Raw genomic sequence first — 16,015 nt, 5'->3', positions numbered from 1 at the left:
GTATTTTCAAGGGTATTTCGACTATTTACAACACTTAATCATATATATTTTTATTTTGAAGCGAGGGATACCTTAATCACTAACATCATGAAACGCATCCTCTCCATCATCATTTTCAAACAAACTCTCGACAACATCATCATCGCCTTCCTCCCACGTTGGATCTGCCTTCACTAAAGGCCCAGGTCGACTGCTTTGCGGGATACCTCCAATAGAATGAGTTCTTTGTGGCCTTCGATTAAATCCTGACGAAGAAGATGACGACAATCGAGCTACGGCTGCTGCTATAGATGGATTATTCATCATGGTATGGAACGTAGATACAGATGGTTGTGGTGTTGATGATCCATAGTGTATTGATGATGGTGTATGCGATGCAATGGATGCCGTATCTGATTCAGAGTCCATGCTAGAATTATGTTTGAGTGATGTGGCTGCTGTTTCGGATGTTGGTTCACTGACACGGGGCGTATCACTGCTACTGCTGCTTCCACCTCGAGCAAGTGATATTGATTCATCACGGTATGGTTGGTTTGCCAATATAGGTTTGTTGCTCATCCCAGCTACCTCTTCGTAACTGGGTGGTGCGATGCCCTGTTTACCCAATTCGACGAGTCGATCGTGTGTCCAGAGTTCTTCTATTGATATACGGCCTTCAAATACGGTTCCTCGTGAGCTTGAGCGACCTCGTCCTAGCTTTATGGCCTTTTCTATTTCGGCTTTTGGTATCCATGGTACCGATCTTGTTGGTTCTGAAGTGGTTGTGGTGATGCTGTTTGTTGGTGACGTGCTGGATGGATCAGACCATATTTCGGCGTACGAGTTGAGTAAACCTAGTACAGCTGGGTATACGGTTCGATGCAATAATGCACCCCACAGGAAATGCAAGTGCTCATATTCTATTGTTGATCAACCCAGTTAGATTCTTGCGTGAGAAAAAAATGAACGGTATCCCATATCATACCATCAACTTGCATACAAAAGACTGGTGTTGGCGTTTCTCGTAATATATACTAAAATGGTGAATCACAATTTCAGGCTTTGCGGAAAATTCACCTCAAGATGAAAACAGATCTTGAAAGATACCTCGACATCAGGAATCGTATCCAATCCACCATAGATGATCGCTACTGGTGTTGTTATCCCCTCAGTAGGAAACTTTGGAACCAGATGACCACCCGTAGATCCAGGCACAATAGTTGGTTCCTCGTCATACATTTGGAACTTGCGGGTCCTCATGACTTGAAACCAATGGACGACAGTCTTGACGGAAGTATACGAGTACAGGTGACGATACACTATATGCTTGTGTGGTATATGTTTGGATTTCCAGCCAAATAAGAGCCACATACACTGGTCAATCACGAATGAAAATATATGAGGGCTCAATACGGATTGCCAGAAGAGGGTCGATGATATTAGTGCCTTGCGACCAAATAACAGATAAATCACTTCAGGAGCCGAATTGATCAATGCATTGATGGTTTTGCTTGCTAGCGCTAGTGAGGAAAGTGATATGTCAGATGAGTTGGTTGACTTTTTTGTCTTCGCTCGAACGAGGGATACCATGTGGTTTGGTGGCTGGAGCCAATGCTATGAAAAGATTGACTTGTTTGCATAGTTTCCTATTCAGTGATAAGGCAGAGAATCCCTGTGCAGTGCCTAGATTTTGTTGTCGTCAGCTAAACAAAAAGGCAATAAAGTTAACACACAATTCTCATGAAGCGTACCTTGAGAGAATCCAATGTAACTGAGCGACGGAGCACCAGATATCCTCAATATGTAGTCTACTGCGTCAGGCATATCATACATGGCGAGACTGTCTAGAGAAAAGTCCCAAAATGCCTCCTGTGTGGGTTTCAAGGTCTTGTGTTTACAAGAATACTTGTTCCCTCGGGTGTTTCCGAGCCAAACGTCGTATCCTGCTTCAGCTAAAGTGAATGCCAGTGATGCGGTAGGATCAGGAGTACAGACAAACACTTCACTACACATCAAGAAGCCATGCCACAGTAATACGACTGGTCTTGGAGTTGAAGGTGATGGTGGTGGGTGAGACCGATTCAATCTTCTTGGACTACCATTAGTTGAATGTAATGAGTCACGACCATGTGGGATACGGTGTAGGCATATAATATATCCATCTTTAGTTGTAACGTAGTGTGGTTCGAATGGAAATCCCCTATTGTGTGCATAGATGAGTAAACCAGTCAATGAGTGTAAATATGGTAATATATGAATTTAATGGTATCGTTCAAGTCATCGGCCGAGTTGGATCTCCGACCTCATTAGCACGAGGTTACTCGCACGACTCTTGTCGTACTCGCCCGACACTTGTCGTACTCGCCCGACAAACAGGCAACCAAAAAGGATTGTGCCAGATTCCATATCTCATGAATTGCTATTGGCTTTCATAATAGGCGTCCACCAGAAAGACGACAAGTTCGTTTGTTTCATCGGGTTCCCAAAATTTTCGTGACAAATGTTTCCCAGCTGAAACAAGCGACATAGCGCGAGACCAGACTCACCAGTATCGTACAAAATCCTCGGAAGTTTGCAAATAGTCTATAGGAGTGGAGCCATCAGGAGGTTGTTGCGGAAACCATTTTCGCAACCAGTTCATGACATTGGCTACTGGGAAGAGGAAGAAGAATAATCTAATGAATGGTTCTGTAATTAGGAAGGTGAATGCTAATGCGATCCTGACATAATCGGCTATGGTCAGCCGCCCCAGCACCGGTATATACATCTTGGGCACCTTTGAGGACTCGCACGTTTGTTTCGCAAAAAGTTTCACGATGATTGCAAAGAGGCTCAAACCGCACAACCGTGTAGAATTCCAAGAGGCTATTATTCTAGGCATTTACGCGTCCGGATGCGGAAAGATGCAAATAAACGCGTTAGAATGATGGGACAATAATGGAAATCCAGCATTCTGCCAAAACACCACCTCAGTCGAGAAGACGGTCGGTCTGTTTGAACTCTTGCCGACACTTCTGTATATTTAAACAGCTAGAACTATCAGAACTGTGGCTTCAAAGCTTGATTGATCAGAATTGGCGACCCAAACCAGTTGCTTGGTCGGACAGCAGTCCAGCACTTGCAAGTACGAAACAACCTTTAAGGAGATACTGCAAATATAGACCCTCGCGATTAAATCCTTACTGCTCCTGATCGAGTTGCACTCCATCTTCTTGGGGTCTCCAAGTTTTGCCATGCTTCAACCACTAAAACAATTGTGATCAGGATAGCGCGAGTACCTGTGATACAGGGCCACAAATAAGCTCTGGTAGCTCATCTGCAGTGAGTCTATATCAGATCTGAGGCCTCAGTCACCACCGACCGCTACAGAGTTTTTCAAAAATTTCACTTATGACGTAAAGATTGGGCTTTTTGTCACGTTCTTGCGCTTTTTCCGAGCCTTCTTTTTTTTGAAAATCGTGGGGTATTGCATTTCAACAATCCAAAAAAATCCAATATAGACTTATAGACTTTTAGAACTAGCTTCAATACACTCGCAATGGCCTCCATCCAAACTGACTTGACCAAAATGCTTGGAATCCGGTAAGTGCCTCCAAATGTGAAACGCATACACACAGGGCTTGCTTGAGAAAACGAGAACAGGAAATGGTAGAATCCTTTACTTACGACATATTCGCTTGTGTAGACACCCAATTATGTTAGCCGGAATGGTGAGTGAAATCCCAGATGCCAGGTCATGACTCCACGTTACAACATTCTGCACTTCAGTTTTTTGCCTCGATATGCATGTGGAGATCTTTCTGATTGCCATCTGCACTTATCCCTTGCTGCTTTGTGGTCCAAGGCCCGCTTTTCCCTGTGCTGACCATCCTGATACAATTTTACAGGGAACGGCTGCCGGTTCTGAATTGGCTGCTGCCGTTTCAAACGCTGGTGGTACGTTTTTCCTTCTCACACCCTCCATGCGTTTCCTTACGAAAACATCCACGGCCTCAACAAACATCCGTTCTTCCAGGTATCGGTGTCATCGGTGGTATTGGATACACTCCAGCTATGTTGCGAAAGAAGATGCAAGAGATCAAGGCAGATTTGGTTGACAAGAAGGCCGCATTTGGTGTTGATTTATTGATCCCAGCTGTCGGAGGAAACGCCAGAGCTACCAACTACGACTACGTATGGTTTCTTTTTTCTTTGGTGACATCTTTAGAACGATTCAGGCTCACAATCATTTACATTTAGACCAAGGGACAACTCCCTCAACTCATCGATGTCATCATCGAAGAAGGTGCCAAATTGTAAGCTGGGATGCCGCAAAAGAGCACTCTTTTCTGGAATTTATTCTGAACTCTTTTACCACCCATAGATTCGTTTGCGCTGTCGGTGTACCACCAAAATGGGCCGTTGACAAGTTACATGCTCACGGCAGTAAGATTCCCAATTTTCTTTTCGATTCCTACCAAAAAGGTAAAGCTAACTTGGTTTCCCCTTTCTCCATTTCAGTCCTCGTCATGAACATGATCGGTGCCCCCAAGCACGTTCCAAAGGCCTTGGAAGTCGGTGTAGACATTATCTGCGCCCAAGGTGGTGAAGGTGGTGGACACACTGGTGACATTGCTACCGCCATCCTCGTTCCAAAGGTCGTGGACATGTGCAAGGGCAGGATCTCCCCCTTGACTGGCAAACAAGTCCCAGTTGTCGCTGCTGGTGGTATCTACGATGGACGATCCGTCGCCATGGCTCTCTGCTTTGGTGCTCAAGCCGTCTGGGTCGGAACCCGTTTCGTGTGTGCTACTGAAGCCGGTGCTTCTCGTGCTCACCAAGAAGCCGTCGTAAGTGTTTTCGGTGCCCTGTATACGAGGTAATTGAACTGAGTCCTGTCATCTCTTTAAAGGTCACTGCCGACTACATCGACACTTGCCGTACTCTGATCTTCTCTGGACGACCCATGCGTGTCCGTAAGACTGCGTAAGTGCTCCCATATTCACCTGTTTTACTAGCAATGGCGTTGCTAATTATCGCTCTGTGGACAGTTACGTCGCTGACTGGGAAAACAACCGTCAAGCTGAAATCAAGGTATGCGCTTGCTACATTTGAAAGCCACCACTCTGCACCTTAATTCCAGTATGTTAACTATGTTCTTCTTTTCTAGGAATTGACCAACAAGGGTATCGTTCCAGCAGTCCAAGACATGGACACCCACGACTACGAAGATGAAGAATTGTTGGCCCGTCAGGCTTTCCTCATGGTAAGCCCAGCAATATACGCCAGAAAAATGGCCGATGTATATACATTTTCAGACGGTTTTTGTCAAGTTCTTACTCTCTATTTGAATATTTCAGGGTCAAGTTGCTGGTTCCATCGGTGACATTAAGCCCGCAAAAGAAATTGGTAAGGAAACTGACTCTAAGGGTACTTTCCTTCAAAAAAGAATTGAAGCTAATAATGTCTTTTTGATCACAATTAGTTGAGGAAATGGTTAATGGAGCCATTGAGACTCTCCGAAGCCGTGCCAACCTAGTCGTTGTCTCATCTGGTGCCTCTCAATCTGCTCGCTTGTAGACTGTTTCATTTTGTTTGCAAATTTCTCATAATAACACGGTCTGAAATCTATGTTCCTTACCGCACTGAACGTTTTTGTCGTGGCTTTGAATTGTCACACTTTGTGCATCTTCAGCAACATCCATTCTTCCAAACTGTTCTGACAACAGCGAACAACCACCAACGTACTAAAAGCAATCTTCCACGTCAAATTCATCTAAAAGCTCACTATGGCTCTCGTACAAACCGAATTGACCAAAATGCTTGGAATCAAGGTGAGTTGCCCAAACCTTAAGCAATGTCGTGGACTTTGACTGGTTCATTCGCCAATATGAAAATTAAACGAAAATGGAATCTTTATAGCACCCAATCATTTTAGCTGGAATGGTACGTATGCTCAACGATCCTGGTCCAACCGGCATCAACATCCACGTTACAACTTGTTGGGGTACCTGAGTCGTGGTCTTACTGCCATTGGCCGTCTTTGTGATGGCTGGCTGTACTTGGACATTGCTGTTTTGTGGTCCAAAACACCCGTTTCGACTTCAGCTGACGACCACAACATTTTGTGCCTGCTGCTTTGTGCTTCAACGAGTTGTCTGCACGGCCCTCACGACTGATTATATAGGGTACTGCCGCTGGATCTGAGCTAGCTGCAGCCGTCACCAACGCTGGAGGTAACTATCTGAACTCTTTGAGCCGTCTTGTCACAACGGCGTCCACGTTTGAATTTTTTTGTTTATAAACTTGTACCATTTTCGCTAGGTTTGGGAGTCATTGGTGGTATTGGCTACACTCCAGAAATGTTGAAAAAGAACTTGCAAAAGCTCAAGGCAGGCAAGTCCCCTTCATTATCACCTGCAGCTTTTCCGTAAAATGGCCGCCGTCTAACCGATTATTCCGGATATGTAGATCTGGTTGACAAGAAGGCACCATTCGGTGTTGACTTGCTTCTTCCTCAAGTTGGAGGTGCGTCGACGTCCCTGTTAGGTTCTTCGCGTCATTATCATCGTCTGCGTCTAAAGCAAAAAAAATAATTAGGTGGTGCCAGAGCTACCAACTATGACTATGTAAGCATATCTGCGATACCACAAAGCATCTTCTATATTGAAACCATTGCAGTGATGGAAGTTCGGCCCACGGGTGCCCCATCTCAAAGTCAAATGTCAACATCATCACTTGTTCCTTATGTGATTCGTTTTGTACAATAGACCAAGGGACAGCTACCAGGACTAATTGATGCCATTATTGAAGAAGGCACCAAATTGTGAGTCCACCGTAGACGACTTTTTGTTCTTCTAAAATTTTGGTTTCCCAACACATTCACCCATAGATTCGTTTGCGCTATCGGTGTACCACCAAAATGGGCAGTTGACAAATTACACGCTCACGGCAGTACGTCTGGTCCCTAGTGAAATGCTTCCACAGAAACCTGTCTAACTCGCAATCTTTTCAGTCCTCGTTATGAACATGATCGGAGCCCCCAAGCACGTTGCCAAAGCCTTAGCCGTCGGTGTAGATATTATCTGTGCTCAAGGTGGTGAAGGTGGTGGACACACTGGTGACATTGCAACCAGTATCCTTGTGCCAAAAGTCGTCGACTTGTGCAAGGGACGAGTATCACCGATGACTGGTAAACCTATTCAAGTAGTCGCTGCTGGTGGTATCTACGATGGTCGATCTGTCGCTATGGCCTTATGTTTGGGTGCTCAAGCTGTATGGGTTGGAACTCGTTTTGTCTGTGCTACTGAAGCTGGTGCTTCTCGTGCTCACCAAGAAGCTGTCGTACGTTTCAGTTGCTGTCATTAATTGATCAAACATCGGTTGCGACAATTGCCAGAATCTCTAGGTAATCACAGCGCTGACTCTCACATTTTGAATAGATCACTGCTGATTACACAGACACATGCCGTACCTTGATCTTCTCAGGACGACCTCTACGTGTCCGAAAGACCGCCTATGTTGCTGATTGTAAGTATTTGATTTCTCTTTCGTACTTGAATCGAGTTAAAGATACAGTAATGAAATTGAGTAAGTGCACGATGAAGCTAACAATGGCTTTTATTCCAACAGGGGAGAACAACCGTCAAGCTGAAATTGAAGAAAAGACCAAGCGAGGAATTGTTCCAGCAGTCGAAGATATGGAGACTCATGACTATTCGGATGATGAGATGTTGGCTCGACGAGCTTACTTGATGGGACAAGTGGCTGGTTCCATCAAAGACGTAAAACCAGCTCGAGAAATTGTCGAGGAGATGGCTACTGAATGCGCCCAAGTCTTGCGCTCCAGGGCCTCCCTCATTATTGGATCTTCCAGTGGAAGCAGCGCTCGTCTGTAAAAGTGAATGAGTACTCGATTCAAATCGTATGGAGTGTCTTGGCAATAAAATACGTTTTAGTTGAAAGTTATCTACAGTGGTTTGAACAAGTATGTGCAAGATGATCATCTCTTAGATTCAGTAGAGTCCCATTTGCTTCGTTTGGATCCCGCTGTACTGATGGCGCTACCAGGTGCAGCATGCTGATTTGCCGGTAAATACATTCCAACACTACCAACACCAGGCGAGTTTTTAGGCTGTTGATTTGCTGCTGACATGAATTGGATGGCCCGTTGACGAGCTACTTCTGCGGCCTCCTTGATATTTAAGGTCGATCCAGATGCTGTTTGTACTGGGATTCCAGCGATGGCAGCAGCGGCTGCACGTTCAGCACGAGTCCTTTGAGCTTTTTCTGTAAGAAGTGGGAGAGTTTAGTATGTAATTTCACAGGGTTTTAGTATGTAAATCCCCAAACGGACACAACAACATAGCAACATGATATCATACCGAGCTCATCCACAAACGCTTCTGGTGGGAATCCGTGAGGATCAAACATGTCCTTTGGGAAGTTACTGCCATATTCGTCCAAGCCTTGGAATTCAATCATTTTACTCATAATTGACGGATTACGAAAGGCGTGTGTTTTCGTTAGGCGAGTATTGAAGTGCATTCCATTCAACTTTAGATTCATCCAGTTCTCGAATTTGGCCTATTGGATGTATGGTTAGTTACATCTTGATTGGAAGCAGCCGACATGAAAGTTCCAAACATTCCAACCTCTAGGTCAGGATCACATTCAGCATCTGGTTCTGGAGGAATGCCATAGCTCTCTTGTCCTTCTATGGCCGGTGGCTTCAAGATTGCACGTAAGCTTTCAAATCTTGTCTCAGTACTGGACGTTCGTTCCATTGTTGGAAGAGCCAATAATGATTTTGCTGCGTAGAATGGCCAAGGTTGAAAAATGAGGGAAAATGGAATAAAACTCTTTGAACAATGGACTCACCCTACAATATTTGTTGGAAATTAGCTTGGTATGAACAAGAAGTAATAATTTACGACAGAAACGACAAAACTTACATCAACACTCGATCTAGTTTGCACAGCTTCTTTCGATGGCTCCTCGTGCATCTCTTCGTCATCTTCACCATACGATCCTAGTAGATTGAGGCTCGCCATATGGGTCGAATCGAATTCGGTCTGAATTTTTCTATCGAATTGAACTGATTTTGACGGATACATGACAAACAACCGAAATGGCAGGCAGGGAAAAGGTAGATCCTTCAAGAATAACGCGTGATCTTCAGGAAAATCTACGTGATTTCCTGTGAAACGTCTGTTTGAATCCTGACGTAATCGGCTGTCAGCATTTCCAAAAAACCACACTTACTCAACTTTTCACTGCTCAGGCAACAAGTAACCAGGAGAAACAAGATCACCTTTGCAGACTAGCTTCATTGGAAACTCACTATGGCCCTTATACAGACTGAACTCACTAAGATGCTTGGGATCAAGGTGAATCGTGTTGCCCAAAATGTTTTGAATATGTCTTTATATTAGAAGCCCAATCCCTGCAAATGCTAACACTTTTAATCGATTTCACTTAGCACCCAATTATGCTGGTACGTCGTCTTGCCTCCAGAGCTGACTGTGATCAGTTTGAGCTAGTATCACACATCCATGATCAAGCTCGAATCGGATTTCGTTGTTCCTTGACTAATTTGTTTCTATATTCATGACTTCAGGCAGGCATGGGAAACGCCGCAGGGTAGGCTACCAACCGCTCGCAGCCTGTTGAATGTTGTATACGCTTACACACTTGACACATTTCGACAGAGCTGAACTCGTGGCCGCTGTTACTAACGCCGGAGGCATTGGCGTTTTGGGAGGTATTCGATATACCCCAAACATGCTTCGAAAGGGCTTGAAACAGGTGTGAGCTTTTGGATGCAACTCCCTCGAATACTCTGGACTCATTAGTTCTTTCCCAGGTCAAAGAAGACCTCATTGACAAGAATGCTCCATTTGGTGTTGATTTGTTGCTGCCTCAGCTCGGGGCTGGAGCACGTGCCACCAACTACGATTACGTGAGTTGTTGTGCGTTGAAATCCCCAAGTTCTGACCTCATGTTCTGACTCACTCGACTTAGACTGAAGGCAAGCTCCCCGAATTAATCGACGTCATCATCGAAGAGGGTGCCAAATTGTGAGTTGTTTGCGCCTAGTCATTTTCCAGAATCCATACACATAGATTATACACTTCTGAACATTTGCCGTCCATAGATTCGTCTGTGCGGTCGGCATACCACCGAAATGGGTCGTTGATAAGTTGCACGCTCATGGAAGTAAGGCTCTTTGCTGTTTTGGAGTCTCGCCATGCACGCAAACTAAACTTTGCTTCATAGTCCTGATTATGAATATGATTGGTGCACCAAAACACGTCACAAAGGCCTTGGAAGTCGGTGTAGACATCATCTGCGCCCAAGGTGGGGAAGGTGGTGGACACACCGGTGATATCGCTACTTCTGTCTTGTTACCAAAGGTTGTCGATATGTGCAAGGGGAAGCTCTCACCCTTAACTGGCAAACAAGTACCAGTTGTTGGTGCGGGAGGTATATACAATGGTCGATCAGTCGCGATGGCTCTAGCATTCGGCTGTCAAGCAGTGTGGGTTGGAACTCGTTTCGTGTGCGCCACTGAAGCTGGTGCAAGTAGAGCACATCAGACTGCGGTGCTCACAGGTAAATTTTGTCAATTGCCTGAGAGTAATCAGCTTGCACACTTTACTGACAACTTCTATGTAGCTGACTATACTGACACTGTCCGAACCTTGATCTTTTCCGGTCGACCTATGCGAGTCCGTAAGACTGCGTAAGTGTTTCGGTTTCAGACATGAATTAAGCTTGTCTTGATGATGCTCATATTGCTGCTTTATAGTTACGTCGCAGACTGGGAAAATAACCGACAAGAAGACATTCAGAAAATGACAAAGGCTGGAATAATCCCAGCTGACGATGACATGGACAAGGTACAGCGCACTAAGCAACAAGGCTGATCTGATATCGTTTACAGTGGTTTTGTAATTGATATCGATATCTGAATTGTTTATGTTGCTTAAGTCAAAATCTTATTTAAAATTCATGCCAGTTTACTAGTTTACTATGAGGCTAACAATATACTACCATAGCACCCAGAATGGACTGACGAAGAACTGGTCGAAAGAAGGAGATACCTCATGGGCCAAGTAGCCGGTGCTGTCAATGAAATCCTTCCTGCAAAGCAAATCGTTGACGAGATGATGAGTGAATGCGTGGAAGCCATCAAGAAGCAGAACTCTTTGCTTGTTGGATCCGCTTCTCACTCTGCTCGCCTGTAAACCTATTTCGTTGTGTGGATTTTGGTCATAATAAAGTTGTTTGACGTGCCCAACATCTGATGAGTTTTCATGAGTGCCAGCATGTCTTAGATCCTTTGCAGGTCTGTGTCTTTGCTTCAAAGCCTTTGGAGAGAGACGACGTGATTTTGTCAACAAATCCTTCCAACGCTACGACAGACCCATCAGAGACTTATGAAAATGAAATAGTATTTTTGTTACTTGTTCTGTAACTCTATAATTTTTTACAATGGGGAAAGCGATTTCGAAAAATTCAAATATTAGGTTTTACAGTTCGATAATTGGGCGTTTTGACCTGATTTGGTGTTATCTGGGATGGCTAATATGGATGTTTGTGTGCCAAGGCTTTCACACATCGTCTTCCCCTTTCCTAATCCCATTCATCCTATTGTGTTGTGACAAGGCATCGGCAAACCGTGACAGATCCACATCCTCCAATTCATTTTTAGGTGTGAAGGCTGGCGTCGACACTGCCGGTGTCATCAGGCCACCCGGAGTAGAGTTCGGTGGTGTGAGGATGTCTGGTGGTGTATGCAAGATGTCAATGCGATTACGAGTCGGTAAACCAAAGTTTGGTGAGGTTGGCAAACCATAGTCGTCATATCTAATACGAGTAAGTGGGATAAGTACACCATATCCAAAGTAAGAATACGGAAATCCAACATAATCCTGAAGGCACATCAATTCTACTCCTTGACAACTAAAAGATAATTACTTACCCTTGATTTTCAAATGGACTTCCCGACTCGTACGGCGAAGTATCTGATTCAGTTGATGTACCAGCTGGGGACGGATTTAGGCTATTTATTGTCATTGGCGTATTATTCGATTGAGAGGCTGGTGATGTAGATGTTCGTCCTTCTCGTTCTTGGTCAAGTCGACGTTGATGCACTTTGTAGTGTTGTGAACAATTGTCTTGGCTGGAGATTTACAGAATTGATTCAAGCGTATCAGCAATTGCAATGCAATGCTTATGACACCGTGTATAAATGAAACTCACCGAGAGAATTTGCTTTGACAACCAACTATTGGGCAAGCATACGGTTTGATTCCGGTGTGTGCCTTGGCATGTCTGCGAAGAAGAGAATGTCAGATAATGAAACGAATGATGACGCTAGATATACTGCCTTAATGGCCACAACGTTACCTCCGTAAATGTCCACTACAAGAAGAGTTTCAAAAAAAAGTGGTTTAGCCTAATCCAATCCCTCTCCAAAAATTGAGATCGATTAACGAAAAACCAACTTACGATGTTGAGAACGTCTTGCCACATCCTTGATGAGAGCAAACATATCGTGTTGAGAGTATCATAATCGGGTGTCCATCGTCTCCAAGCCGCTGAGCTGCGACTTCGATGGCGTTTGCCGATTTTCGTTTCTTGCGTTCAGAAGGTACTGTCTCGTATTGAATAACAGGTGGAGGCGATATCGATCTAGGTGATATAGGTGACGGTGGTCCTGTTGGTTGCTGTGGTCTGTATTGTGGCATTAATATATGAGGTTGATGGTGATGATCTACAGGTCCAGAACTTCTCCTTGGAAGAGCAGCTCCGCCAGGTAGTGGAGGTTGTTGTTGCAGTCTCTGACAGCATGGTGGTAATATCGGCGGTGGACGCATGGAATATATTGGAGGATACGGCGGAGGGGGTATGTTTGGATAGCTATAGTATGGGTGGCTCGGTATCGGAGTTGTAGGAGGGGGCAGCAACTGACCATCCTCATCATACTTGAAAGCATAAGTCGGGGGTGGATAAGACGTTGGTAAATAGTATGGTGTTAATTCTGGATAGGCCATGCTTGGGTGATAATCTAATGGTGGATACGGTGCATATTGCCTTCTAGACGTAGGAGGTAGGACGAATTGATTGTGTGGATCATTCTGGATGGTCATGATGCTCTCTGCCGTATGAGCTCTGTTGTTCTGTTCGGAGATCAACTCGTTGAAATCATCTAGTACCGAACCGGAAAACCACGTTTGTCAGTGGGGCTGCGATGCCAGATGCTCACGATCTGGACTTACCAGCGTCAGGGTAAGACATTATATGGCTATCACCATTCACTACAACTTGTTGCGATGGCCCACTCAGCCTGTAAAACTTTTTCCTAAATTGCTAACCTAAAAAATGGGGCAGGTGAAGAAAGTCAATCAATGCTAACCGCAAGCTAATACCCGATACTATAGGCTGCAGATGAAAGAGCTTGGCGGCTTTTTTGCAACATGGGTTGTTGACCCTTTTGACCACTTCGTCCACCAGAAACAAAACGTTGCCCCTTTCAGCCCTACAACATATTCCCGAACGCTGTGGGGAGCCATATCAAAGTGGCTTGCTTACCTCTTAGATCGATTGCAGTTGCCGATGAGCTATATCGCTGCTGTATCTTGCCAGCGCACCACGTTAATACAAGGGTGGAAACTGCACCATTACATCACCCCTTTTTTTCTCAAAACAAGGAGGTCGGCGAGATATGATTACGTAAGTGGGAGAGAATGTTCCCAGTGAACAATCTACAAAGCAAGAGTAGCTGTCAGATGGTGAGAGCTACCGTCCTTGGATTACGGTGTCTGCGGCAAAGTCTTTTTCGTGACTAGATTATCGACGTAGATTGTTGATGGTTGACGTCCATCCCCATCTAGCTTTTACGTGAGATCCAAATCGTTGCAAGCGAACTTGTCAGCGATTACAACACGGCGAAGGTGATGCGCTGTCGAAACGACATCTGTGTGCTGCTTTTCGTGTACAGGCGAGATGCAGGCCGTTCGGAATGGTTCCTTTGCCTTCCAGTTCATGGTCAAGGAGATCTCTGTATTGTTGCTGATGTAAGAAATGGGTAAAGAGTTCATCACGTTTGGTGTGTACACGAACACAGCTAATTTTTCGTCAGGGTCTTCAGGGTGCACGAACCTTACTCAAGCAGTACGGCTCACAAGGCTCATGTCGTCGCGCGTCTATGGAGGATAGAGCGTATAGTAGGAAGTCGAGTGGTTTGCGTCGAAGAGAACTCACTTCCTTGTCACTTGTCACATTGTAACATGCACGATCTTAATAACTTATGATATATATCGATCAGATCCTACAAACTAGAACAATCCACCATGATATTCGAGGCATTCGCCATTTGGCGATACGGTTCGTAATCACGTTTGCTAATGGCCTCAGCACGCTCAATCAGTCTTTTCAGAGTGTTTTTCACATCAGTTGCAGACAGAGGTACCTCTTCAAATGTGTTTGCTTTCACGAAGGCGAGGTGATTCTTCATTTTCAAAGTTCCTGCTGATGTTACAGCCTTGATGAAATCAGATTGCCTGTCAATAGCATGTTCGCCGGCATTCGCTGTTCGACGAAGTTGAAAGGCGTGGTTCCTAAACATTGTGGTTTTCATTTGAGAAAATTTGCCCTTCACGAATAAGAGCTCAATTACACGTACATGTCCTCGTAAATCATCAAGTGAACTGATTCACTGGACCGTAAACAAGTCAATGCCAAAACTATTGTTTCAGCCAACAGTGAATCCGTTGTTCCAGTTGAGAGCCAGATAGGAGGGAATGGTCGCCCTTTAGAGGCCAAATCCAGTATGGGAGATACCAAATGATTTGTGGCGTTAAGTCCGTTGTCACCTTGTGTGTACGCGTAAACATTCAGCAACAAGGAGCCTCGTTCAATAACGTCCGATCTGACCTTGGAGAGTAAGAAACGTCGCGTGTAATCCATGAAAACATGCGATTAAACATACCGGAATTCCTGCCCTATATGCTGGCTTGGAGCATCACATCGAAGGTCAATCCACGGAGTTAGAGGAGCCCACCCAGCAGGATTCTTTTCGTTCCGATCACGTAGATACATCATCAGAGCAACCGCAAGTCCAGCACCTGTGCCACTTCTTAGTGTTAGCGAAAACCGGAGCACAAGTAACTTGAACAAGGGAAAGCAAACCGCATTACCTGCAGAATCTCCACTGATGACAACTCTGCGCAAATCAATATTATCAGTTGACAAGAATTTATAAGCTGAGAATGCATCGACTACTGCAGCTGGAAAAGGTTCTTCGGGACTCATTCTGTAATCCACTGACAACACCCTAATGTTTCGTAGAGCGAGTCGGGCTGTGATAATCCTATGAGTCTTGGAGCTCATCCTGGGTGATCAAATGATTTGAGATATTAGACGATTAAGAGGTTGGACCCTAATGACTTTCGACTTTTTTCAAACATGTACCAGCAGTAACCACCCCCGTGAAAGAACAGCACCACCGGAAGTGATAAATCGTTCAATTTGCCCGATGGCGCTAGCCATTCACAAGGGATTTCACCGTGTGGGTTGGAATCCAGTCCAGGTGAGGCGACTCTACGAATTTCGTAACGAAAGAATAGTGAGACTGGAAATTTTATGGGTTCATTGTTAGCGGCTGGCTCGTTACGTAACAGCTCAGGCAGAGGTTCGACACCCTTTCGACGCCCACCAAATGAAAATCCGCGAAATGCGATGTGAATAAGATCATTCACAATAAACAGAGTTTACCTCGGGATGGAGACAGACAGTACCTCGACTCCAGCCGGTAGCGGAAACTCCATCATTTGTTCAATACCCTTCCTCACGCGCACTGGATTTTTCAGATTGAGGGCTGTTCGCTCTGTCCCCATTGCCGAATGAAACATGGCTATTTCTTTTCTAAGTTCAGCATTCCAGGAGGCTGGATATACTCTCTCTGATGTCTCTGTCATTGTCTTGATATTGCTTCAATAAAGGATCGCTACGACAAACGGTGATAAAACTAAAACATGAAAAAAATAAA

At 44.8% G+C, this 16,015-nt stretch overlaps 6 protein-coding genes across 6 annotated transcripts; 3 read left to right on the top strand and 3 right to left on the bottom strand.

Annotated features, from left to right (window-relative positions):
* Positions 1 to 72: 72 nt before the first annotated feature.
* Positions 73 to 2,746, bottom strand: SmJEL517_g00727 (uncharacterized protein; the record flags this gene model as incomplete). The annotated part of the gene is made up of 6 exons (XM_031166656.1): positions 73 to 899; positions 965 to 1,013; positions 1,087 to 1,499; positions 1,567 to 1,662; positions 1,731 to 2,179; positions 2,526 to 2,746. 6 exons carry the CDS (start codon positions 2,744 to 2,746, stop codon positions 73 to 75), a joined length of 2,055 nt encoding a protein of 684 aa, XP_031027413.1.
* A 771-nt stretch (positions 2,747 to 3,517) lies between these two features.
* On the top strand, positions 3,518 to 5,538 carry SMI726 (nitronate monooxygenase; the record flags this gene model as incomplete). Its single annotated transcript, XM_031166655.1, has 12 exons — positions 3,518 to 3,561; positions 3,665 to 3,689; positions 3,867 to 3,915; positions 3,995 to 4,152; positions 4,219 to 4,274; positions 4,343 to 4,404; positions 4,480 to 4,808; positions 4,871 to 4,944; positions 5,010 to 5,052; positions 5,129 to 5,224; positions 5,319 to 5,367; positions 5,444 to 5,538. The coding sequence occupies 12 exons, from the start codon at positions 3,518 to 3,520 to the stop codon at positions 5,536 to 5,538; spliced, it is 1,080 nt and encodes a 359-aa protein (XP_031027412.1).
* A 209-nt stretch (positions 5,539 to 5,747) lies between these two features.
* Positions 5,748 to 7,856, top strand: SMI725 (nitronate monooxygenase; the record flags this gene model as incomplete). Its single annotated transcript, XM_031166654.1, has 11 exons — positions 5,748 to 5,792; positions 5,881 to 5,904; positions 6,146 to 6,194; positions 6,283 to 6,300; positions 6,430 to 6,486; positions 6,559 to 6,587; positions 6,729 to 6,784; positions 6,851 to 6,912; positions 6,974 to 7,302; positions 7,401 to 7,488; positions 7,591 to 7,856. The coding sequence occupies 11 exons, from the start codon at positions 5,748 to 5,750 to the stop codon at positions 7,854 to 7,856; spliced, it is 1,023 nt and encodes a 340-aa protein (XP_031027415.1).
* A 104-nt stretch (positions 7,857 to 7,960) lies between these two features.
* Positions 7,961 to 8,744, bottom strand: SmJEL517_g00724 (uncharacterized protein; the record flags this gene model as incomplete). Its single annotated transcript, XM_031166653.1, has 3 exons — positions 7,961 to 8,247; positions 8,343 to 8,544; positions 8,613 to 8,744. 3 exons carry the CDS (start codon positions 8,742 to 8,744, stop codon positions 7,961 to 7,963), a joined length of 621 nt encoding a protein of 206 aa, XP_031027414.1.
* A 558-nt stretch (positions 8,745 to 9,302) lies between these two features.
* SMI723 (nitronate monooxygenase) lies at positions 9,303 to 11,207 on the top strand (the record flags this gene model as incomplete). The annotated part of the gene is made up of 11 exons (XM_031166652.1): positions 9,303 to 9,347; positions 9,440 to 9,454; positions 9,578 to 9,600; positions 9,669 to 9,765; positions 9,824 to 9,919; positions 9,982 to 10,037; positions 10,115 to 10,176; positions 10,237 to 10,572; positions 10,636 to 10,702; positions 10,769 to 10,859; positions 11,019 to 11,207. The coding sequence occupies 11 exons, from the start codon at positions 9,303 to 9,305 to the stop codon at positions 11,205 to 11,207; spliced, it is 1,077 nt and encodes a 358-aa protein (XP_031027409.1).
* A 366-nt stretch (positions 11,208 to 11,573) lies between these two features.
* SmJEL517_g00722 (uncharacterized protein) lies at positions 11,574 to 15,944 on the bottom strand (the record flags this gene model as incomplete). Its single annotated transcript, XM_031166651.1, has 12 exons — positions 11,574 to 11,829; positions 11,945 to 12,145; positions 12,226 to 12,297; positions 12,373 to 12,387; positions 12,475 to 13,174; positions 13,245 to 13,335; positions 14,318 to 14,585; positions 14,651 to 14,896; positions 14,957 to 15,092; positions 15,165 to 15,358; positions 15,439 to 15,567; positions 15,742 to 15,944. 12 exons carry the CDS (start codon positions 15,942 to 15,944, stop codon positions 11,574 to 11,576), a joined length of 2,511 nt encoding a protein of 836 aa, XP_031027408.1.
* Between the last annotated feature and the right edge of the window lie 71 nt (positions 15,945 to 16,015).

The sequence above is a fragment of the Synchytrium microbalum genome (genome assembly GCF_006535985.1).
Source record: "Synchytrium microbalum strain JEL517 chromosome Unknown SmJEL517_scf0002, whole genome shotgun sequence".
Classification (NCBI taxonomy): domain Eukaryota; kingdom Fungi; phylum Chytridiomycota; class Chytridiomycetes; order Synchytriales; family Synchytriaceae; genus Synchytrium; species Synchytrium microbalum.
This window is presented reverse-complemented; position numbering and strand designations above follow the sequence as displayed.